The sequence below is a fragment of the Python bivittatus genome, unplaced genomic scaffold (assembly GCF_059951505.1).
Source record: "Python bivittatus isolate LINGU-HERP-01145 unplaced genomic scaffold, Pbiv_v1 ctg000680_np1212, whole genome shotgun sequence".
NCBI classification, from domain to species: domain Eukaryota; kingdom Metazoa; phylum Chordata; class Lepidosauria; order Squamata; family Pythonidae; genus Python; species Python bivittatus.
Window position 1 is genome coordinate 6899481 of NW_028277095.1, and position 23631 is coordinate 6923111.

Sequence of the window (23631 nt, forward strand, 5' to 3'; positions counted from 1 at the left end):
GTGACGTCGCGCACGAGGAGGCGGAAGCGGAAGCGCGGAGGCAGCGGCGCCCGGGGACGCGGGCGCGGAGGGAGGGGCGGCTTTGTCAGGCTCGGCGGCCCCCCGGCGCGGTCGCGAGGGCAGCCCGGCTGAGGCCCGCCGCGGCTCAGGCCTCGGAGCGGCCAGCGGTGAGGAGGGCGCACGGGAGGGCGGCGGCGGCGGCGGCGGCGGCGGCGGCGGCGGGGGGGCGCGGTTCGGCCCGGCCCGGCCCGGCCCGGCAGCGAGTCGGGGACTGAGGGGATGTCCCGCGCCCCGCCCGCTGGAATCGCGGGCTGCGCGTCGTGTGAACCCGGGCGGTCCCTTCACGTGAACAGCCTGGAATGGGGCTCCTCGGGTGGGCTGTGGGGTTCTGGGGTTCGCGGACTCGCGTTTCGGGTTCGGCGCGTTGTGTGAACCCAGCCAGCGGAGTTGGCGGGATGCTAACGTGGTGGAGCCTTGATGATAATGATGATGATGATGATGATTGAAGGGGGTGCAGCCGACGGGGGTTCAGGGTGTTATTTTTACTCACAGTCTTGGTTCCGTTGAGATGCCCCCTCAACCACCGTGCGACTCCAGGGCAACGTATGACGTATTAAGACAAGTAAAGAAACAATAGTAAACAGTACCAGTTAAAAAATCTGCCAACGTGGGGAAGGAGACGCCAGGGACCAAGTTAAAAAAAAAAAAAAGCCTTGCTGTCATTGCGGGGTCATAAATCGCCCGTCCTTTGTGTTCCCGGAGGAACTGTATTTTCTTCAAGGCAGTAAAAGTAGCCTGTTACTGTACAACTAGAGGGACTCCTCTGTTTTGGCCAACACTTAGATTGGACTTTGGGACACCCGGAAAATGGAGAGAAAAAGTTACATGGACAGGATGCTGGAAAATGCGAGTCTGAGTGTGGGAGAGACAAAGAAGCATTTTTTTCCTGGCCTCTCAAAGGCTCCACTGTGGAGTTGTGCAGCTTGGCTTCGCACAACGGCTTATGCAGAACTTTTCCCCCCCCATCTTTTTCCAGGGGCAGTTTTTTAGAGAATGGTGGTTGGCTTTTCATCTGGCCAGGTTCAAAGTGGCATCTTCTAAATGTGTTGCACTGCAACTCCCATCATTTCCAGTCAGGAGGGCCTGATCTAAAGGCTTTACTGTATTATAAGATGCAAAAATGTAAAAATGCAATTAGTACTAGTTATAAGATGTAAAAATGCAATTAGTACTAGTTATAAGATGTAAAAAATGTAATTAGTATTAGTTGTCCCTTGATAAAGTGAGGCCGAGCCATCAAATGATTGGATTTAATTGGTTTTAAATTTTCAAGAACACTTGGTTAAATGGAGTAAAAGGTGTAGATCGTACAGAACTGGAAGAGATAGCAGATCCTTTGGAAGACAGAAACAAAATTCAAAATAGGCTAGAGAGAAGTGGACTGAGATTAACAAAAGAAATCTTAATAGACACAAATGCCAAACTGGGGGAGAAACTAAATTTAGTGTTTAGTGTGCAAATTTAGAATGAGGAATTCCAGGTTTGGTAGTAGTATGTATGAAAAGGGTCTTAGAATTGTAGCTGAGCGTGAGTCAATATGATGGGATGCTAAAGATCAATATGATTAGCTGCTAAAATGTAAATGCAATTTTGTGCTGTATCAATCAGTGTAAACTTTCCAAATCACAGGAAAGGAATAGTTCTATTCTATTCTGTATTGATCAGACTCTACACTGAGTATTGTGTACCATTCTGAGCATCATGTTTTAAGAAACATTCAGAAAAACTGGAATGAGTGTAGAGAATGGCAGTGAGAATAATCAAGGACTGGAAAGTAAGCCTTATAAGGAGGAACTGAACTATATGTAGCCTTGAGAAAAATCCCTTAAGGGGAGATGTAATATGGGAAGAAGAAAGCCACAATCTGTTCTTTGTCATTCCATTATGCAAGGTCTGGAATAAGGGTCTTAAGTCACAGGAAGACAGATTGTGGTTGAATGTTGGAAAAAACTTTCTAGCAATAGTGGAACCCATTACTAAGGGAGATTGAGGCTGGGTGTGCTCAGTGAAAGACCCGGTAACCCTTACTGGCAATACTACAGTTTGGATTCCTGCCCTGGGTGGGGGTTGAACTCAGTGACTTAAATGATTTCTTTTCATTGTTTTAATTATTGAGCAGTTTACAGAAATCAATAGTGGAAGAAGATACAGGGGAAGCTTTGCTCCTTCTAACAGGTCTGCAAGTGTGGAAGTTTGACTGAATTATTTCTTACCTGAATTGTTTCCTAGTTAAAAATCTCCAGCCTTGTGCAACTAGGTAGCAAGGTTAAACAGAGTCTGGCACTGGGCTCTTGTGGTGTCTATGCCCACAGCACAACCTTTTTCTTAAGAACCTAGAGAGAGCTAACCATGTCCTGTGAAGTAGCTTGTTCCTGGCTTGAGCCCAAAAGATAAATAACAGCAGAGGGGAAAAAAAAGCATGAACAGAAAGAAATGGTCAGGGCAAATGGACAAAATGTGTTATTCTAGTTCAGGTGTATGACTAAATTGCAGTTGCACATTCATTTTGTAGATGAGTGTTTCATTTTCTTTGGTCTTAAATAGGCTCTTTTTAAAGGTAATTCGGCTCAGGAATTAGATAAGATACCTGGTAATGCTACTTAAGGGTAGTTCAGGGAACAGTTGCCTCTTATCCTTTATATAAAATTCCATATTGTTTTTCTTCAGGAAAATTCTTCTTGTCTTCTGGCTCTTGTGGACTTGGGGTGCACAAATTCTTTAGCTTGAAAGTGGTATTCAAAATCAACAAGGGTGACATTTAAGAAAATTAGGGGTAAAATGAGGATCCCCTTATCTCCCCAATTAACTGAAATCTGCACAGTGTTGAGAAACACTCCAGTGGGTACAGATTGCGTTGCGTAAAAAGGAAGAGAGTGTGAATAAACAGTGGCCTTTAGAATGAGAGCTGCCCTCATGTTTATATTCCTCAGATGGTGTTAGTATCTTGAATAATTCTCTGAGTATTACAAATATGTTATAGGTTGTTAGCATGGAGGACATGCGTGTGGTCTTTGTCAAGGTGTTTTTATATAATGTTAGTGGCTTTGAAGCAAAACGCAAAGAAATGTTTTATTAAAATGTGAACTGCACCAGGCCCCTATTGCTTTAAAGAAATTACCCCTGTGACTATTTGACTTGATCTCTTTCTTTGGTCTAATTATTGGCTATTTTAGTGCTTTGTATTTTTGTTAACCCAGATTCCAGCATCTTCACATGCCTTGGTCCAATATACTGCTATGTAGAATATTGCTGTCTGTCCTCTGCTTGACCTTGGCAATGTCTGTATCATTTTCCAGCCCACATGCCACCAATTAAACTCTGGTAGCCTAGAAGGGAACTCTCATGGATCCATACCGTGGTCAATTAGAGACAGCAATTTCTTGTCCCATCTTGTATCTGCATGTCATAAATTGTCTCTTTTAGGTTCCTCAACAGAGTCCAGAGACCTCCCTGCCTTTGATGTCCTGTCTACAGGCCTTTTGTTAATCTGCTGCCTCCTAGCTAATACCCAGTAGCGCTGGCAGTACCCGCTTCTGAAGATCTGAAGTGTTTCAGTCTACATTGTTGCACTGGATCTGTTTGGCCTCACATCCGAAAGAAGATCCATGTATACCCCAAGTGGTTCAGTGTTGCCTAGTGGCCGAAGGCGAAGAGGCCAAGATGGGAGTGCCTTGCCAAAGCAACCCGAAAGGAGCTTGGCCTCTGCGTTGCCTGGGGCACTCTCAATAACTGCCCTGTGTACTGCCCTGGCAGAGCCTGCCTGGCTACGGATTCATGGGGGCACTTGTTCTCGCCAGGAGCTGGGTGTTGCCGATGTGCTTGGATACATTGACCCGGATCTACTTAAAGGTGAGAAGGAAATGTGGGCTGAATGGGTACTGTTAAAGATAACTATAGACTGGTCTGTGTGCCTGATCCTCTGCTGCTCATTTGGCCAAAGTCACGGTCACCTAGGTCAGTGTTTCTCAACCTCAGCAACTTTAAGATCCGTGGACTTATGCAACCTGGCTGGGAAATTCTGGGGATTGAAGTTCATGCATCTTAAAGTTGGTGAGGTTGAGAAACATTGACGTAGGTGATAGATGTGCTGTAGTTTTAAAGTAATTTCTCGCAAAGGGGGAATCCATTTCTAGTGGAGACCTGCTGGTAGAAAGGAAATTTCTGCTTCATTGTAAAGAGTATATCAGTGTCATGCTTTCTCTTATTAAATCTGAATTTTGTCGTGAGGTTCAGCAAGTAGAGTTCTGAGGTTCTAGGCTATTAACCCAGAGTTAATAAATGTGGTAGCAGAACTTATGATATTCAGTGTTGTGGTCCCCACCTTCTTGAACTCTATCAAACTGTGCAATTTCATAGGCATGCTTGCTTGGAGATGCAGCCTCTGGTAGAGCATACTGTCAAGTAGGATTGTAGCCAAGCTGGGTCATCTGGGGAAGGTTAGGCATCTAGTTAGCTCTGATTAATTTTGAGTCTTGGAACATGGATTTCATCCTATTTTCATAAGGCTATATTTAGAGTACAAACAAATCATAACTTGCAGGTTTGCCATTATTACATAGGGAACAAAGTGCATAACTGTTGTTCTATTCAAAGAACTTAGCGCTTCAATTCTTCCTCCTCTCACCACTTCCTCCACATTTTTTTCTCATTCAGCTTGATGCTGGTATCCTGTAAAGAGCAAGGTCCACTTACTTGTTAAATATGGTGCAAAATATAATTGTGCATGGGGGTGGGTGTCACCAATAAACAAATAGTCAGGATAAAAATTCAGCCATGCAGTTGGTTAATTTTCAGGCATACCACTGGCTGGTTATCAGTAGTTCTCTAACGGTCTCCCTCACTTAAAACAGTGCCCTTAAAGTTCCTTGAAAGGCCCTATCAGAGACTTCTGGTCCTCCTGTTCTACCGTGACATGAACAAATCATTCATTTTTTTGCTATCTGTGCCTGGAAATCTCAGAAGCTTGCATAAAGGTCACAATTTTTCTTTGAAAAAAGTAATGGTTCCCATGTAGTTTAACCCTATAGCTCCCTAGATGTAGAGAGGAAGGAAGGTGACCTTGATAGAAATATGTAAGAACTGTTATCTAGGCAAAAGTGGCTGAAACATTTTTTAAGTGAGATAACAAGAAAACATTCGAAAGTGGCTCTTTTTATTGATTTTCATATAATCTCTTTGATTGTTGTGAGCTGTTGAGAGTCAGGTGGCATACAAGTTAATAAATTATTGTTAGTATTATTGTTGTTATTATTATTAATATCATTATGCCACACTGACTCACTGGAGTATAAGAAGGGAAGGAAGGTACGACACAATCAGACTTGCAAGATTCTGTTGTTATAGCCAATCTCAGTAAAGATAGTTTTAGCCTTCTTGTGGAGTTGATTTCTTAGCCTGGTCTATTAGGGAGGCTAACACTATCCCTCACCAAAGTGAAGACTAAGGAAATCAGCCAGATTTTCACATTCTCATTCCTCGTTTTCTTTAACCTTCCTCCATCCTCCCTTGTTTGTCTGCAATCACCATTTTGAAAGTGGATTATTTGGGTCATGAGCCTGGGTTGATTTGTTTGCTCTTTTGCATACATACCATCCCACCAAAAAACTCATATTCGCAGGTAGTTCAGTTGATCAGACACGTTTCTTCATACTGAAATGAGGTTGACTCATTGCCAGCTAATCTTGTCCTATACATCAAGCTCTGATATCCTTTTTGGTATTAGATTATGACTGCGCACTTGCTCCGTGTGAAACATCCTAAAATTGAACACAGTCTTCTGGATTTTTTGTTGCTTGTAGCTATGGTGAGCTGTCATTAGAACAGGATTTCAAGTTTCTTGAACTGGGAGGAGCTGCATGCAACAGATTGTGAACAAAGTAAAGCAGTTCTTCAAAACCCCAACATCTCTGTTCTGGTTCTCCAGAAGTTGGTTTTGGAGGATGAAAAATTGTGAGGGTGAAAAATGTAAATCACATTTAAGCAGGAGCACTTTTTTGGCATCCATGAGGTCTAAATCCACTGAGTTGCTAATGGAAGAAGTAAATCTCACTAATTCACAACCTGTACACTTGACAAGATGGAACACGGTGGAATCAACAAATAAATCAGCCTTTCACAAAAATGAATCAAGTATGAATGTTTGTATTGGTCCACCTGCCCCATCGATATCTGTACCAGCAGTTGTAGATCCGAATGGAAGGGAGTTTCATAGATCTCCCTGTTTACAAAGATTTGCTTTCTGGTCACCTAGAAACAATTTTTGTTCCATAAGCAAGGGGCTGTTTACACACCTGATGAGAGAAGTACTTGATTTTTTCCCCCTAAATTTGACAGTCTCTGAATGTTCTGAGAGCAAGAGAAGAGTATCTAGGCACATGGGGTGAACATTAGGAATATATGCATAGGCCAGGACTTGAATTCATTTTTGAATTCAAGAAACTTGATTTTGCAAAACAACACCTATTCTCAGATGGTTGCATTTGTAATGCAACATGTCAGATTATTTCTGAAAAAGAATTTCAGCAGTTTTGAAATGGGGGAGATGCCAAACTATGCTTCTAAAAAGTCACGAATTAAGCAGCTAACAAAATATGTTTGTGGAACTTAAATCATGCTTGAGGACTATAGCGAGCGCTAGACATAATACTGATGTGTTATAAAAGTATTAATCCAATGTTTTCTGGATCATATTTGTTTGAAGGCTCAAAGTACGCCCCCCCCCCCCGTTATAAAAGGAATGCAGCGTTTGGGGCTGTGGACCACTTTCAAGTTTGGAGTGTTGGGATTGCCACACTCAGCAGTCACATGATCATGATCTGGGTACTTGGCAACCAGCTCGCACTTACGACGGTTGCAGCATCCTGGGGTCACGTGATTGCCATTTGCGACCTTCCCAGCTGGCTTCCATCAAGCAAAATCAATGAGGAACTATGTGATTCGCTTAATGATTGCAGCAAAAGAGGTTGTAAAATCGGGTATGGTCATGTGATGATTTGCTTAACGACCATATTGCTTAGCAACCTAAATTCTGGTCTCAACTGTGGTTGTTAAATGAGGTCTACCTGTAAATTAATTACTTTCCTCCCCAAAAGCATTGTACTGCCTCCTCAGCCCTTCCTTCTGTTCTCCCTTGCCTCAGTATCGTCCCAAGCTTACTGGACAACGCCTCTTTCTGTTTCTTTTTCAAAGCATTTCAGTGAGCATTTGGGAAACAGCTGAGTCCCTTCCTTTTCCTTTTTCTTTCAGGGCTCACCTGGGAATCAGAGGGGGAGGTCAGATGATAGGAGGCCAGAGCTGTGCTGCTTTTTCTCTGTCCTGAATAATTAAAGGAAATAAAAATCAAAGTGAACATCAGGAGAGAGGGACCTCAGATGTTAAAGGGAGTTTCTGGGGCTGCTTGGACATCCAGAAGCAGCATGTTGCCAATCTCAGTCTTATAGTCTGAAAGAGTAATTTTGTTTCACTTAAGAAGCCCCCCCACTCCCAAATTTATAGGAAGTTCCATTTCGGATTCTCAGTGACGGGCGTATCTCACAAGATTCTTACCTGTTTATTCTGCTTAATGGGAGTTTTTACGGTTCAGCTTGTTGCTGTGGCAGGAGCCACAAGATAAGACAGTAGAGCACATTTAAGTAGGTGAAAAGATCCTTGAGGAAACTGTCAAAGTGAAACAACTCTTGATCCGAGACGTGGTTGAAATATGAGTCAAACAGCGTTGTCAAAACAAGACAAAGACTTGAAGGAAGTTCTGCACCGCAGAGGAAGCTGGAAAGAACTCTGGCTGAGTCAAGCGTCCTGCTAAAAGGCATTAAAAACAGGCCTTGTGATCATAACAAGATTGCAGCTGAGCAGCTCTTCAGGAGCAAAAGCTCAATATCGATGACCAGTGAGAGAATCCTAGGGCACTTGCCCTGCTTCTTGTTATTACTGTAAACAGACTGCTGGAAATATCACACAAATATGGATTTGATTATTAGACACCTCAAAATATAATTTATTTAAAAGAAAAACAAATTACTGCCTACAGTCACTTGGAAGCATATTTTATTTCACGGTGAGCTTTGGAAACACGGGAGTATTCATTCCTGGGATTCCACTGTTCCAGGACTGAACTGCTGCACAATTCACTCTTGATCAACCAGTATCGCCATTATGTGTACATGATGATTGTTGCATTAGCTGTATTTAATTGCGCTTTTAATTCTGTTAGCCACCTAGTATCACTGTTTGCAAGATGGGCAGCCATATAAATTGACATAAATAAATAAAGGTTCCTATAAATTACTTGTAATATCCCTGGGTATGAAGAAATATACAGTATTTATCCCCATAAAAACTAGGAGGCTGTTCTTACTTCGCTGAGAAACAAGTCCAAATAGAAAACTATCTGACTGAGTGTTTTGTCAAATAAAGACTGAGCTTCAGTTTTAAATAAGGCCCTGTGATTCGGTACTGTGTTCTTGGAGGGTCTGGGGGAGAATCCTGTCATGTATGCTTATGGAAGAGACATTTGTTTTAGCTCAATGGGTGCATCTTAAAGGTAGAATCTATACCAGGCTAGAGCATTTCATGATGCTGCATTTATGATGAAGCTAACGAACACAAGACCAGCATAGAACAAAGACTTTACTGCCTGAAAATTTCTATAACCAGCACTAGCATTATGAGAATTTTATTTTTGTCTTTAGGATAGCCTTCGTAATAATCCATGTTCATCTATTAAACATAATTTTCTATAAACCACCCAGTTTGAAATGTTTTCCTCCCACCCAGCCCAGCCTTCTGTAACTTTGGCCCCTTGAGATATGTGAATTCCTAGAATCCTCAGCAACAGCTTCACTGGTTGGGGAATTCTGGGAGACAAAGTCCACCTATCTGGAGAATACCCCGGTAGGGGAAGGCTAGGGTATCCTTTACTGAAATCAGAATATTCAGTAAACAATATTGCAATGCACTGTAGACATTCTGGGTTATAAATTGAAAGATTGAATTTGTGAAATGATGAGGAATTCCTGGTCAAAAGTAACGCCACTAATGGAAACTACTTTTTGATTCTGTCTTCATCCTTCCAGACTACTGCATGAACCCCCAGACGGTGTTGTTACTTCGGGTTATCGCTGCTTTCTGCTTCTTGGGAATCATCTGCAGCCTTTCAGCCTTCCTCCTGGATGTCTTCGGGCCCAAGCATCCTGCACTGAAGATTACTCGGCGTTATGCATTTGCTCACATTCTCACAGGTAGCTGGAGTGCGCTGACCTCCTATTACATTTTATGTTCCTTTTCCAAGTTCACACGAGCCTTCCGCAACCGTCCACTCCTCTTACTGGTCCATCAAATACATTCACCTTTTTCCATACATGCTTGATCTTGAGCCTTGACCAAACACAGCTTTATTTGCATGTTTCTATCATGCAGATTTTTCCCTCATGAAATTTTAGAGCTTATGTGCCATATTGCTGTATAAAATCCCATCTGCATTGAAGGCACAATTAAATTATCCATAATTAGTTGGATCAACAAGATTCCTTACTTTTTTTGCTTTCTGCATCAGTACACTTCAGTCTTTGGCCCTTGGTTTGGCTATATGCCACAGAATAATCTCAAAATAATGCTATGAGGGTATAGCAAAAAAAATTGGCAAGACATTAGACCACCTTTTGAAGTATATTCAGGTTATATCCTATGTTTCCATTAAAAAATAGTCGTAAGGCATCTAATATATTGATAAAATTATTAAATTATACTGTAATTTTAACAGTAAAATTACAGTATAGCAGTTGTTAAAACAACATCATCTTCAATAACAGAACAGTTTAAATGCCTGAATAAAAGTGGCTTTGCTTTGAGGCGAAAGGCCAACAGAGCCAAAGCATGGGAGCAGCGATTAAGAAGGCCTCTGAAGTTTTATTGAATCTCCCCATCTTGCAACAGTGCAGATGCCGTTAACTTTTATTCAGTGCCAACTCATCCTCTTCCTGTGGCTGCTCTTATAAGCCAGAAGGGGGTATGATACAACAGCCCCCAGCTGTCTAAGGATGCAATATCATAATTGGTTGCATTGCTCCCGGTACTGGTAAAAACCAGAGTATTTGGCTGCTACTCAGAGAAGGGTGTTCCAGCATGATCCTGTCAGCTCCTGGGCCTTTTCTTCCTTCCAGTGGTCCACTTGGGATTCTGTGTAGGAATCAAGAAGATCCCTAATTGGCTCATCACTTTCCTGGTCTGGCCCATCTTACTTTAAGCCTCACCATGTTGTGATGCACCCATCACAGGGGCACTCCAGGCCTTTCATGCAGGCTGCCCATTCCACCAACACAGGAAACCAGATCTCAGGTGTCCTTTGCTGAGAGAAATGGGCCAGATATATCCATGGTGGTCATCAAGGGCTTGGAGACCTGAATCATTCCTAAGATGGTGCAACACCATTAACCTGTTCTGGAGGCCTGGGGCCACTTTGGCTAATTCAAGAAGAAGGATTGTAGAGCAAATAGTTTGCCTAAAGAACCGCCATCTTGTCCCAAACCCCAGACTTCAGATAGGCACACTCCAAATCGAAAAGCTGTGAGAAAACTTGGTCAGGAGATAAAATCGCACCCCCTTGTCTTCGCAAAGGCCACTGGGAGACGAGGTAGAGATAACCAGTAAAGAGTCATACTCAGAGCATTTTGTCTAGTCAGTTCTCCAGAACACAAACCAGGTCAAGAAGTTCATTCAGTTTCAAATCCCGAACGATCATTTCTCTTCCCCCCACCCCCCATTTGCTATTGGCATTTTTGTTCTCTTAACTCCCCCCCCCCCATCTGTCTGCTTTCCACTTTGGTCTGCGATCTGTAACATTCGTCGTAAAGACCATAATGGTTTGGAAAAGCAAGACAAAGTACGTTCAGCAGATGAATGAGATGATGCAAGCCCTTTGGCTCCCCACCAGCATCCTGCATGTGGTATCTGGGGGGGTGGGGGGGTGTCAGCCTGAGAAAGAGGCATTGCCCATGGCCTCATTCCCGGTGTTTCCGCCTGTCTTTTCCTTCTGCCCGCAGTGCTGCAATGTGCCACGGTGATTGGGTTTTGCTACTGGGCCTCGGAGCTGATTCTTGCACAGCAGCAGCAGCACAAGAAGTACCACGGCTCGCAAGTGTACGTTACGTTTGCCGTGAGCTTTTACCTGGTGGCTGGAGCCGGGGGGGCATCGATCCTGGCCACGGCTGCCAACCTGCTGCGCCACTACCCCACCGAAGAAGAGGAGCAGGCCTTGGAGCTCCTGTCCGAGATGGAGGAGAATGAACCTTACCCCGCAGAGTACGAAGGGATCAACCAGTTCCAGCCCCCACCGGCTTACACCCCATAATGCTCCCCCTGGATGATGGCTGGGGCAAGGAGGATTTCTTCCAGCCCACCCCCAAAGTCAACCTGCACACAATTGCTTGGGAATACGTTCCCTTCTCTTCCTGGAACCTCGCGTGGGCGCTTCTCCCCTTCTCCCCCCCCTCCAGTGATTTGCTCACTTGTACCGTTTCCTGGCTAGGGAGAGGACAGCTGCCCAAGCAGAAGACTTGCTCGTGCAGTGGCCTCTGAAGCAGCCGCGTTCTGAAGCAATTGGGTGACCGTTGGGGGCTGGGTTCTGAACCTCGTGCGTTAAGGGGCCACACGAACTGCCCAGCATTTTCCAGCTCCAGCTTCTAGCAAAGAGCTGCAGAACTCGGGGGCTCCAGAGAGAGGCCTGAAGAGAGGAAAAGCCAAGCTGCTTCAGGAAGAGGATGTGAAAAAGATGGCATGTAGACAGCTTGATCTGAGTGGGAAAGGGCTGGGGGTGGGGGGGAGGGTTCCACCATTTTTGGCATTGCGCTGAGATGTTTCACGCTGGTGGGGGTGTAGGCCAGAGGAAATTCAGCGGTCCTGTAGTGCCACCCGCAGAGCCTCTCTCTCTTCTTTGGGGGAAGAGTGGAAGGGGACTCTCAGATGTCCCCACCTAGGGCCAATGTGCTCGGCCTTCAGCACCCTGAAAGATGGGATTCCTCTATGCACTGGTTTGTGGAGAGGGGACACATTTTGGTCGAACCTTGTGCTTCCTGAAAAGCATGGTTAAGTTTGCTTCCACCATTGTTTCATCCACTCCCACATTCTGCCTCCTGCGACTTCGCAGAAGCGTTTTGCACTTTCTTTGCTGTTCTTGCAGCCGCCTCTTTCCCTAAGCAATGGGGGGGAGGGAGGGGAAGGGGCAACAAAACGTGGCCTGCTCCAGGATATTGCCACTACTGAGTTTGTCTTGAATAGATTGGACTCCTGTCTATGGCAAGGAATCCCGGGGCTGTCCTTCCAGTTGGCACTCCTGTCGCACAGTTGCCAGGCCTTCAGCCCGCCCCGCAAAGCAACATATCAGAACCACATCCTTTCCCCTCCAGTCTCCAGACTATATGCAAATACTGATTCCAGGCTTGACTTCCGTGGTTACCTTTTCGGTTTGTCTTTTCTGAACTGACTCCACCCTTATGTCTCAAACCGTCTCCATAGCCCCTGAGCTGATTCTTCTGACCAGCCAGTGTTTCACAGGCAGAAGTCACCCTCTTAGCTGCAGGTAGTAACTGAAAGAGCATTTCAGAGTTCGCTTTCTGTACAAAGAGAATATGGTTAACCTTTTTCTTTTTCTCTGCATTGAGGTAAATCTGCTTTGAATAAGCCAGCAATGTTTTGTATTCACTAAAATGTGCTTTTACTGACTGCGGGAAGCAGCTTACATGAAACAGAGTGAGAGGCCTATCAAGGAATGCATGTGTATTTTAAAGGAAGATTGAGATTGTAAAACAAAAAAGTAAAACCGGTTTTACTGGATGGAAGTTTGTTCCTATTCAACTAGGTGAAAAGATCATACAGTGAAACCTGACTGAGATGTTGGAGGATGTTTTCTATGATATTGATGCTGAAGCTACCCTCTGAGGGTTCTTTTGTCTTTCAAACTTAGAGCGGACTTTAATTCTTCTCTTATCTGTGCCAGTTCATGCAGAGAACTGGAAAGGCTCTACAGCCTGAGCATTTTAACGTGCTGCCAGTATGAACTGGTATAAGGCTTGAAATGGAGAAAGATAACCCTTCTATGTTCTCTTAATTGCATGGAAGAAAAATTGGAAGAGAACTTTTATTAGACTCTGAAGACTTCTAAAAGATGTGGAGGAGGAGGACAAAGCTGTGGAATGTAGAAGAAACCTGACCATTTTTTTTTAAAGGTAGTTAAATTATGTGTCCCAATCTCACTTCTGTGCTTTCCACCTGCTCACAAAACAGCCTGTAGCAATGGCAGCGGGGCCTTTTGCTCCCTTCAGATTGCTTCCCAAGCATAATTTGGCTGCAAATGTTGTGCACACTTTTACTCTTTCCACCTGATCTCTCGTCTTTGGATCTTGAAGGGTGTAATGGAAAAACATGGTTGCTCTGTTCTCCTTTTCTGGTCCAAGGCAGAGAAGCAGTAAGGGAACTTGACTCATCTTCAGAATAACTGGCGGCCTCATTTGCCTTGTTTCAATAGCAGGACTTCGTGAAAACCTTCTCCACATAATCTGCATATGATTGTTTTTAGACCTAGAGCATCGTTCATGAAGCACTGTTGATTAAATCCATTGGTACTGGATTCCTTTTTCTACCAAAAATAAAACAAGGGTGTAAATAGCCTCTTACCAAATATTTGAATTCAGCTCGTAAGGAATGATCACAGGATTAGGGAGCCCTGTGCGGCTTCCTCCATCAGGAAGTGCAAACCCAACTTGGCCAGTATCTCTCTACATGTTGGCTGGCTGCCTGCAAAGGCGACTGTTCTGCATTTACATGTTTCTATTTTTTTAATAATAGCTGCATTGCAGTGCATTTACTCTTGTCAACCCACCTTGAATCTCTCTTTCTTCATAAAACTAATGCACAATAAAGGATTAGAATACCAGAAAAAGAACACCCTTTCTACGAAGGCTGGAGCTGAGGAACAGGATTCAGTGAAATAAGGTCTTCTCACGAAATGCTTGCCCAACAGAAGAACATTACATCCCTGCCTGAAGATGCTTCAATTAAAAAAGGAATTCCGTTCTAAAGTGATGCAGTGATGCAAGATCAGCAGTACGCGTGCTACCGAGGGTATTACTGTTAGAATACCGTGAGAGCTGTGGTGCAATGGAAGTCATGCCTACTGTTGCTCGAATGGAGTGTAATCCTTGGCCAGCATCGTTGCTTGTGTGGAGGGAGACAACACTGCTTCCCCTTGTTCTCCGGATTATCCAGCTCATTGGAAATCAGCCTGAGAATGCATTTCGGGGAAGAGCATCTGCCCGAGAGAGGAGGATGACGTCTCACATTTTAAAAATATCGAGCTCTTTTTTCTTCCAATTCCTCCCTCCCTCCATATTATTCTTACCATGTCCTTTTAAAGATGGCATTGTACCCATGCAGGAGACGCCACAGTACCGGTCCCCGCCTGTCGCGCAACTCAAAATTTCCATTCCATTTACAAGAGTAGTCGCTACTTAAATGATTTTTAAGAGATTTTGGTTTCCTAACCAGACGATCAGTTCTGAATACAGGTAAACGTTACACCTCCACGAAGGTGCTGTTTTGAGGATCCTGTGGAAGGGAAATATTTCTGAAATAACTTCATGTTTTAATAAAAGCTACCACCTATTTTAGACGTCTCCTCCTTAAAATGTTTTAATTACTGAAATCATGTGGATTATTCCTTGTAATGGCAGGTTAAAAAAAAAAAAAGTAAAGCTGCCTTCAAGTTTTTTTGGGCAATAACATGGAAGTGGTTGCTTTCTTTCAAGTGCAAGACCAGTGGCAGAAATTAGTTAAAAACGTGTTAGTAGCATGGATAGTTCAGGGTTAGAGGATGTGCTGCAATTGTTTTTCCATACTCTTCATGGCAAATTGAAATAATACTCCAGATCGGTGTTCCTCAACCTTGGCCACTTTAAGAGGTGTGGACTTCAACTCCCAGAATTCCCCTGCCACCCAGAATTCTGGGAGTTGAAGTCCACACCTCTTAAAGTGGCTAAGGTTGAGGAACACTGCTCTAGATAGCTTGAGAGGTCCAGTGGCTTCCAAAAGGAAAAGGACCGTTTTAATGGAGATATTGATTTTGTTTTGGGAATATTCCCAGAAAACACCATTATGAGCAGCTGTAGTAGCATTAGGTATTGCTGCCCTTTTTCTAATGAGCCTAAAGAGAAAAAGGGTTTGAAATCTCCAAGTGGGGCGATTAAGGGCAGGAAGCCTGCATTCTGTTGGGATGTTTGCATGGGGGAGTGCTCCTTTGCTTTCTCTCCACTAGGTGGCAGTTTTCAGCAGCTCTCCAAATGCCACATGGGATAGTCCTTGGATGGGAGACCACCAGGAAATTATAGTATGGTAAGGCAGTGCTGGCGATGCCGGCTGGGGAATTCTGGGAGTTGGAGTCCACCCCTCTTTTTTTTTTATTAAAACTTTTATTAAGATATATAAAAAGTACAGTTAAGATACAAATCAAAAAGTATAGAAAAAAGAAGATAGAACTAAAAGAAAAAGACAGAAACTAAAATAGAATAGGTAGATGAAACGAAAAGTGACTTCCGACTATCTCCAATACGGATACAAGTACAAATTTGAAAAAAGTTAATCTCTTGCCACTAATTAATTCAAATTCACATTATTTCTATCAACACAACCCATCATTAAATCCCACAATCAAAGCTTCATTTTTTCCCAACCCAAGCACGTAATTTAGGAAGGGTTGCCATGAGGAGACAGAAACAGTATTATCTCTTATTAAAGCTGTTCACTTTGCCATTTGAGCCAAGTCCATTAATTTAATAATCCATTCTTCCACTGTAGGTATTTATGAATCTTTCCATCTTTGCACATATAATAGTCTTGCCGCTGCGGTCATGTATAGAAGCAAAGTTCTATGTTGTTTCTCCAATCCTTTCTCCATCAAACCCAGTAGAAACAATTCTGTTTTTTGTTTTTTTTAATGTTCACTTTAAGAATCTTTTGAATAGCAATGCATATCTGGTCCCAAAATGTTTTGGCCTTTTCACAAGTCCACCAAAGATGATAAAAGGTTCCTTCACCCTTTGAACATTTCCAACATTTGTTATACCCGTATACATTTTTGATAACTTATCAGGAGTTAAATACCAGCGGTACATCATTTTATGAAAAAAATTCTTTTAAATTATAATTCAACGTAAATTTCAGACCTTTTTTCCCCCATTGTCCCAACACGATATTGTGTCCAAAGTTTTTATCCCATTTAATCATACGTTCCTTGACTTGTTCGCCTTCTAGGTTCATCTGTAGCAACATCTTATACATTTTAGCAATACCATGTTCATCATTTGTACAAAGCTGAGTCTCAGAGTAAGACATTGCATTAACCAATCTATAGTTCTTTTCATCCAGCTTAAAACGTTCAGACAATTGCGTATGAGTAAACCAATGCCATAGAGAGCCTTCTAACTGCTCTCTTGTTTTAAAACTTGCTTCGCCCTCCTCAAACTATAGTAAATCCCTGTTTTAACCACTTCGTTTCTCCCACATTGTCTCTTCTAGTAAAGGAGTCCGCCCCTCTCCGGGCGGCAGAGGCTGACAACCGCTGCGCCCCCCGGGCAGAGCAGCGCAGCGCAGCGCGCGCTTGCGAAGATCCCGAGCGGTCGCTGCGCGGGAGGAAGACGGGGCTGGGAGAGCCCAAGCGCAGCTCGAGCCATCTGGGAGTCCTGCACGGCTCTGGACTGCATCTCCCGTCGTCCTAGCGGGCTGGAGGGCCCTGAGGCAAGGCTGGCCCAAGCAGCCTGATGCCGCCAGCCGCGCTTCACGCCGGCGCCGCCCAGGCAGCCCCGGCGGGGTCCTCCTGTCTCCAAGGCGCCCTTGAGTGGGTCACAAGGCGGAGTTCAGGCGGGGGGGCGGGCGAGCGAGCGGAGGGAAGCCAGCGTGCAGGCCGCGAGGTCGGAGGAAGGGGAGGGAGACGGACGTCTCCTTCCTCCAATCGGAGGGCGGCCATGCCTGGGTATTGGCCAATAGAGGCGGGAGCGGGGGCGCGGGGCGGGGCCTGGAGGGCGGAGCCAGCTTTCTGAGGGCTTCGCCGCCGCGAGGGAAAAGCCGGGAGGGCGGGTGTGAGACGCGCCGCACCGGCCGCCGCTCTTCGCCTCGCAGCCCCCGGGCTCCGCTCGGGCCACGCCACCGGCTCGAGGGCCGCGGGGAGAGGCTTCGCCAGGTGAGCGCCGCGCGGGGCCGCCTCCGCGGAAGGGCCGGCCCGCTGCTCCCGCCACACGGCGATGGCGGGCCCGCCGTGGGCAGCCGCCGATGAGCTTCCCCGCGGGGTTTTTCAGGGCAGCGCTCGCCTTCCCGAGCAGCCTTCCGGGAGTCGCAGCCCAAGGCCCGCGGGGGCGGGGGGGAGGCGCGCGGGGGCGCCGCGTTCAGCCCTGGAAAAAGGCGCCAAGGGGCGGGGGGGCGTGGATCGACTTCGGGCCACGAGGGCGGGGGCTGGTCGAGGCCTGGCAAGGGACGGGGTGCAGCCTGCGAAGGCTCCTTCCTGAAGGCCGGTCTGTTGGGCGGGGGGGGGGATTGCTGCCCGGGGAGAGCGGCGGGTGGGGTGCCCGAGGAAGCGGCGAGGAAGGCGAGGGTCTCTCTGGAAGGAGATCGCGGGCGATTCTGTTTCTAAATGCTGTCGTGGAGCAGCGATCAACGAACGTTATCCCGGCTGTACGGAGAGTTCAGCGGAACGGGCCCTCGAGGAAGCTGCGCGCAGAGGGGCCTGTGTTGGGCGGCACGCAGGCCGAATTCATCCTCATCATCCTCATCGTCATTTGTGGAGCCAGAAGGTTCTGGGGGCCGCAGGTTCCTCCCCAAGTGTGCTTTTATTATTGCTATTATTATGGCATAGATACTCATTCCTGCAGTGTAATTTGCATGTGGGCCTAGGAAAAAGAATTGAGCAACGGTGTTGTCGTCGTTATTTTATCATGCCTTTTTTATATATATAATTTAAAATGGTGAACGTGCCTAATACTCCTGTTTTCCCCACAACAACGACCCTGTGAGGCGGGTTGGGCTGAGAAAGAGAGGCTGGCCCAAAGTCACTCAGCCGGTTTTCATGCCTCAGGCGGGACTAGAACTCACCGCCTCCTGCTTTCTGGGCCAGCACCTTAACCACTACCCCAAACTGGCGTTCAGTATTCTCAGAAGATCATAAGACAGGAAAAAATAAGCAATAGGGGCTGCTTTATAGTTGTCGCCAATGATGCAGGGCAGCTATTTAGTACATTTCAGTATCTTTTTCAGTGCCTACCACCCTGAGGGTTTTCACGGGAGCTGGAAAAAGTTGTTCTAGATTGCATGGCATTTAAGGTTCATTAACTGAAAGACATCTGGCTATGAATGTTATCTGTGTATTTCTGTAGTTATCTGAGGCCGTGTACAAAGGAAAGAGAAAATACATTTCGGCTTTCAGAAGGCTGAATTTTGGCTCATATCTATAATTTGCTATCTTCTGATGTAAGCAGTAGTGCACATGCTAAAAATTGAAATGTTCCTCTGCAAATTACTAGGGATTATGCAAGTTAATTTGTTCTTATTGTGCGTAACCATGCTATAGAGTCATAGAATAATAGAGACTGCATCATTCTGAACCTCCCCTTATATTTCAAGAGCTCAGTAGAAATCATTCTCATCATCCATTCTGAAATTTGTCCTGGATGACTTTTAAACATATCTTGACAGCCATACGGGCTTTTTTTTTTTTTTTAAATCCTGGAACCTGAGATTTCTGCTGCTGATAATCATTTTGTAGGATTTGTTCTCTGTGGAGTCGCAACGTAACAGTGTAGGACACTCTTCCCCTTCAGAACTGTTTTCATTCTGTAATCTCCCACCCAGTATTGCTGTTGGCCATGTCGTATGGGGGATTATGAGCGTCCATTACATTTAGAGGACACACACTTAGGAAAGATTGGCATAAAAATAGGCAGTAAGAAATGATTGATTTGGAAAGAACAGGAGGGAGGATTGGCCATATTATTGAAGTAGTATTGTGCTGGTTGCAGTAGATCTAAAAGGAGGGGTGGCATTGTCTCTATTTTGTAGCTGACAGAAAGCAGGAACCTGAGCTTTCACTTGTGTACTATCTTCCTGGATCATAGTCCTAACGCTCCTCTATACTTGGTCCTCTAATTATATTCACTTAAAACTCAAGGAATCAAAGTAAAGATTATGAACTACCATAGATTATTCCTGTGTTTTGTAATGTTAAAAGCAAGTCTCATTACTTAGTATTTACTTTATTGTGCAACTAATAAAATTCTTATTCTGTTTTCTGGTCTTTAATATATTTCCAATTCTGAAATACATTGTTTGTAGATTTTTATGGATTCTGTTAATTAGAATATGGTATTAAAGTTTTGCCAGTTGCTAGATTTGAAGAGTTGTTGTCCTGGTAATCAAAGTAATGAAGTACTGGGTTTTAATTAAATTTTGCATCTGTTAAGACTCAGCATTCAGCAGCGCCCAGCCTTAAAAGCTAGCAGAAGCTTTAGTCCAACAGATGCAACCAGACCGGTGGGACCTTCCTACTCCTTTCCACAAACTCCCTTCTGGGCTACATATTAATCTCTGGGTGGAGTGGGCAAGCTAATGAGCATGTGTTCGTGATCAGCATAGTGCAGCTAACTAGCTATTTCTCTGTTACTTGATACTGTTGAGGGCTGGAAAAATCTTTGGGTGAGGGTCTTACTCAGCAGCTGCTGCAGAAATCTCTACTTCTGCAAAAGAATACCCCTGTGCTATTCCCCTTTTTGGTTGGACTACTGTTATAAGCATTCCTGCACTAGGATCACTGCTAGGTTGTTGTGAAGCAAGCTGATCCTGTTGCTAATACAGGTAGTCCTCAACTTAACAACCATTCATTTAGCGACTGTTTGAAGTTACAGTGGCACTGAAAAAAGTGACTTATGACCAGTCTTGCGACTGTCACAGCGCCCCTGCAGGCACATGACCAAAATTCAGGTGCTTGGCAACCAGCATGTATTTACGACAGTTGCAGCATCCTGGGGTCACATGATCACCATTTACAACCTTCCTAGGGGGCTTACGACAAAGTCAATGGGGGAAGCCGGATTTGCTTAACAACCACGGCAAAAAAGGTTGTAAAATCGGGCACAACTCACTTAATGACCGCATCACTTAGTGATGGAAGTTCTGGTCCCAATTGTAGTCATAAGTCCAATACTACCTGTACCAGATTTTTGAGGCCTGTCATGGGATGCTGAGAATGATGGTAGAGCTGCTTCTTTTTGACTCCTGCTTCTCCAAGAGAGAAGGTCTCCATGCTGGAAATGCTGAATAGTGAGACAATAGCTTCTGCTTATCAGGAAAATGTGATGTGGCTGAATTCATTCTCCCCTTGTCCTTATGAGTGATTCTGCTGCATTGAGAAGAATCTCTCTCTTTGGACACACAGGTTTTTAAACGCTAAACTAAATTCCATAAAAGCTTAATTTATTTCTACTTCCAGCCATCTCTCTTCATCTCTGCATTTTTTACAGTGATTTCTCGGAGTTGTTAGATGCTATGCATTAGACCTTCAGTGCTGTGTTTGCTTTTGATTTACCATACTGTATGATGCCTACATATTGCTGTGATTTGTAAATCATAGTTTATACTGGGATGTATGAATCCAGATATTTTATCCCTGTACTTGAGTGATGCAGGATATTAGTGTAGTCAGTCATTCCATTTTATACTTTGACTTTTGGATCAGATTAGGAAAAAAAATTGAAATAATATATGGCCTGTCAACCCTTCTCACATAAGCTATTACTGGTACATTTGCCAGTCTTTTCAGTGTATTTAGTTCTGTTCTATGGAAGAGACTGAAATGAATTATTTTAGAATAAATAAGACTAAGGCAACAGCATAGCAGAATAATAATTCTTTAGCTGTGCTTTCTGTTTGTAATATTTACTAAAATGTAGCAGAGATAGATAGGGAGTTAACTTTTTGTTTAAAAAACAGAAAAAAATAGGCTGAACAAAACAAAGGTGTTTTATAATGAATTGACTTATATTTGGTCTATGAAACTCTGATAGATTGCTTACATGTGTTGTCGAAGTAGCTGCTTTACCCATGTGGTATTTCTCCAAAACACAAAATGACGCTACCTTTAATTGTGAGGCTGTATATCCAGTCAGGAGGGTAGAATCCTAAACATGGAGATATAAAAGGCAGCTGGCATTTTCTGTGACTAATTTTCTGTTGTGATTTTGTTTTTTGTCTAGGGCATTGACTGGTCAGTGAGGCGTGGCAGGAATGTTCCATCCACTTCAATGGAGGCCTCTCTCCAGCCTTTATTCCTTTTATACTAACTCAGCCCGCTTCATCAGCTATGAAGGGAAACGGCATTTGTACTGGAATGAGGAGTTCTTGAAGGGGAAGTACCAATGGCTGCTCGCTTGGCTACGGAAAGGCTTAGAGCAAGACCCAGGGCAGAAGAGCCTCCTTTCCCTGCTGGCCAATCAGTGCAGTTATGTGACAAGCCAGAGAATCAGGCGTGCTCAGCAGATTGCGCAGTTGTACAGTAACATTTACTCCGAGAGGGCGCGCAACAATCTCTTCTCCTCCTTGTGGCGCCGATTCCAGGGGCATCATGCCAACGCCTGCAAGCTGATGGCAGCCCTCGCTGGAGTGTTCCTGTGGGAAGAGGAAAGGATCAAAGAAGAAGAGCTGAAAAGGTTGGTCTTCTCTGTTTTCTTCTAAGGCTCAAAGGCTGTTGCAGGCGGATAGGGCTCCTTCTGTGTTGATAATAGGGCACATTATGACCCAGTTTCCTTTAATTCCTCAGGGACTAGGGCAGGATTATCACATAGAGGGAAGAGATTTTCTAGTAGTGCTTGTAAATCCAACAGGTGACTGGAACCTGGTTTACCTTTGCCTCCATAACCACCAGACCACTGACTATTGCTCCAGAGTTCTTTCTAAAAAGAGAGAGATCAGCACCTGTTCTTTAGGCCAGAGTGGGGGGAGAAGAGAGTGAGCGCCCACCAGCTCTTGTTCTCCATCCTGTGACCTTCCTGACTAGCATCTGAGGAGTTTTATACTGGTGTTTTACTACGCTGTTCATTTATGTCTTTTATTTCACTGTTAATTGACTTTTAATTGAGCTTTCACAGGCAGGCTTAAGAATATTTAAGAAAGCAGGAGAAGCAGTATGGGGAGTAAGTAGAAATATGCACAGGTGGCTTTTTCCAAAGTAGTGCTCTGCAGTTTCCCTAATTCCTAGTCGGTATAATAATAGGTGTTTTGTTGGGCATTATGGGGGTTGTTACCTAGCATGTGGAGGGAAGCTTGACTTATCGTCCCCAGTCAAAGCATACAGCATTCGTTATTGTGCATTTTCAAATAATTACATGGGTTAAGTAAGTTTTTAAAAATTTTTACCACCTGTCTGTTTTGGAGTGCGCTTGACTCTGTAGCTGTTGATGTGTGATTTGCTATGTAGTGTGGGGCAGTCTGGTGCCCCCCCCCCCACCAGTGTTTTGTACGATAAATTCCAGATTAGCTTTCCATTGGCCACTGAGGAAAGCTGAAGTGCTAAGCCTCTGGCAGATGCCAGATTCCCTAACTGTAGCAGACCATATACCTGCAGGATTTAAAAATCAGGGGGAGCCAGGCATGTCATGAAGCGAGCACAACTCATGAAAGCTGCAGGAATCTAGTCCCCTAGAGCTGGGGCACGTTGCTGGGAATGTGTGAGTTCATTGTTAAACAGTTGGCTGCCTACAATGGCTCCCAGTATTCCTCTGGCTATCTTTCTAGCCCTAACCGCTTGGGACCAAAGAATCTGAAAGGCCTCATTTTCCTGTGTATAGCTGCCTGGGGAAATACCTCCCAGTGCTTGGGGTCTTTGTGAATACACTATTAAAAATGACATTTCCTAGGCTTTGAAATTAATTCGTTGGGAGGCTTACTTAGCCCTCATTTCTATTGACCTTCTTTAAATGACTTTTTGAAATTGTCTGCTGCTGAATTTAACGGAAGTTCACTCTTTTTGCTGGGGGGCGGCATATGTCTTTGTTAATGTAAGAAGCTTCTTTGCCACTTTCTAAAACTAAAGCTGTTTTAGCTATCTTGTGCAGAAAGATGGGGATACTTAATATTTCTCCTCTTTCTGGAAAGGGGCAATGTGGCTGAAACTATTGACTTAAAGCGTTGATGGTGGGTTAAGGTTTGTTAAAATAGGATTTAGAGGATGTGAAAAGGAAAGGAAGAAAGAAAGGATGTCACCAGAAATTCTTGGAACATAGATTTAGTAAAGCTTTTAGCATTAAAAAAAAAAACTCCTGCAAGGAGGCTGTTAAGAACTATATACTGGCCGGGAAACTCACAGTGAACTTTTTAGCTCCAAGAAAGGCAGCTCTTCGTATGCTTGAGTGTCCTCAGAATGTTTAATAAAAAGAAACTCAAATGCAGTATGTATCAGTGTGTTGCAAATCTGTTCTGAACCATTACCAGATGAGGTCTCGCAGCTACGTTTTTGGCTGTTTGTGCGTGTTGCTGAGCTCAGGTCTCTGT

At 44.4% G+C, this 23631-nt stretch overlaps 2 protein-coding genes across 2 annotated transcripts in view; both read left to right on the plus strand.

The window, feature by feature from the left end:
• The first annotated feature begins 7 nt into the window (after positions 1-7).
• On the plus strand, positions 8-14713 carry TMEM127 (transmembrane protein 127). The gene is made up of 4 exons (XM_088151872.1): positions 8-167; positions 3484-3909; positions 9132-9296; positions 11097-14713. Exons 2-4 carry the CDS (start codon positions 3666-3668, stop codon positions 11402-11404), a joined length of 717 nt encoding a protein of 238 aa, XP_088007998.1. The 5' UTR covers positions 8-167; positions 3484-3665; the 3' UTR covers positions 11405-14713.
• A 2405-nt stretch (positions 14714-17118) lies between these two features.
• Positions 17119-23631, plus strand: part of STARD7 (StAR related lipid transfer domain containing 7) — a 30770-nt gene continuing 24257 nt past the window's right edge. Inside the window, exons 1-2 of the mRNA XM_088151883.1 lie at positions 17119-17281; positions 21339-21791. Coding sequence (XP_088008009.1) covers positions 21370-21791 — 422 coding nt within the window. The 5' untranslated portion in view covers positions 17119-17281; positions 21339-21369. The remainder of the gene's footprint in view (positions 17282-21338; positions 21792-23631) is intronic.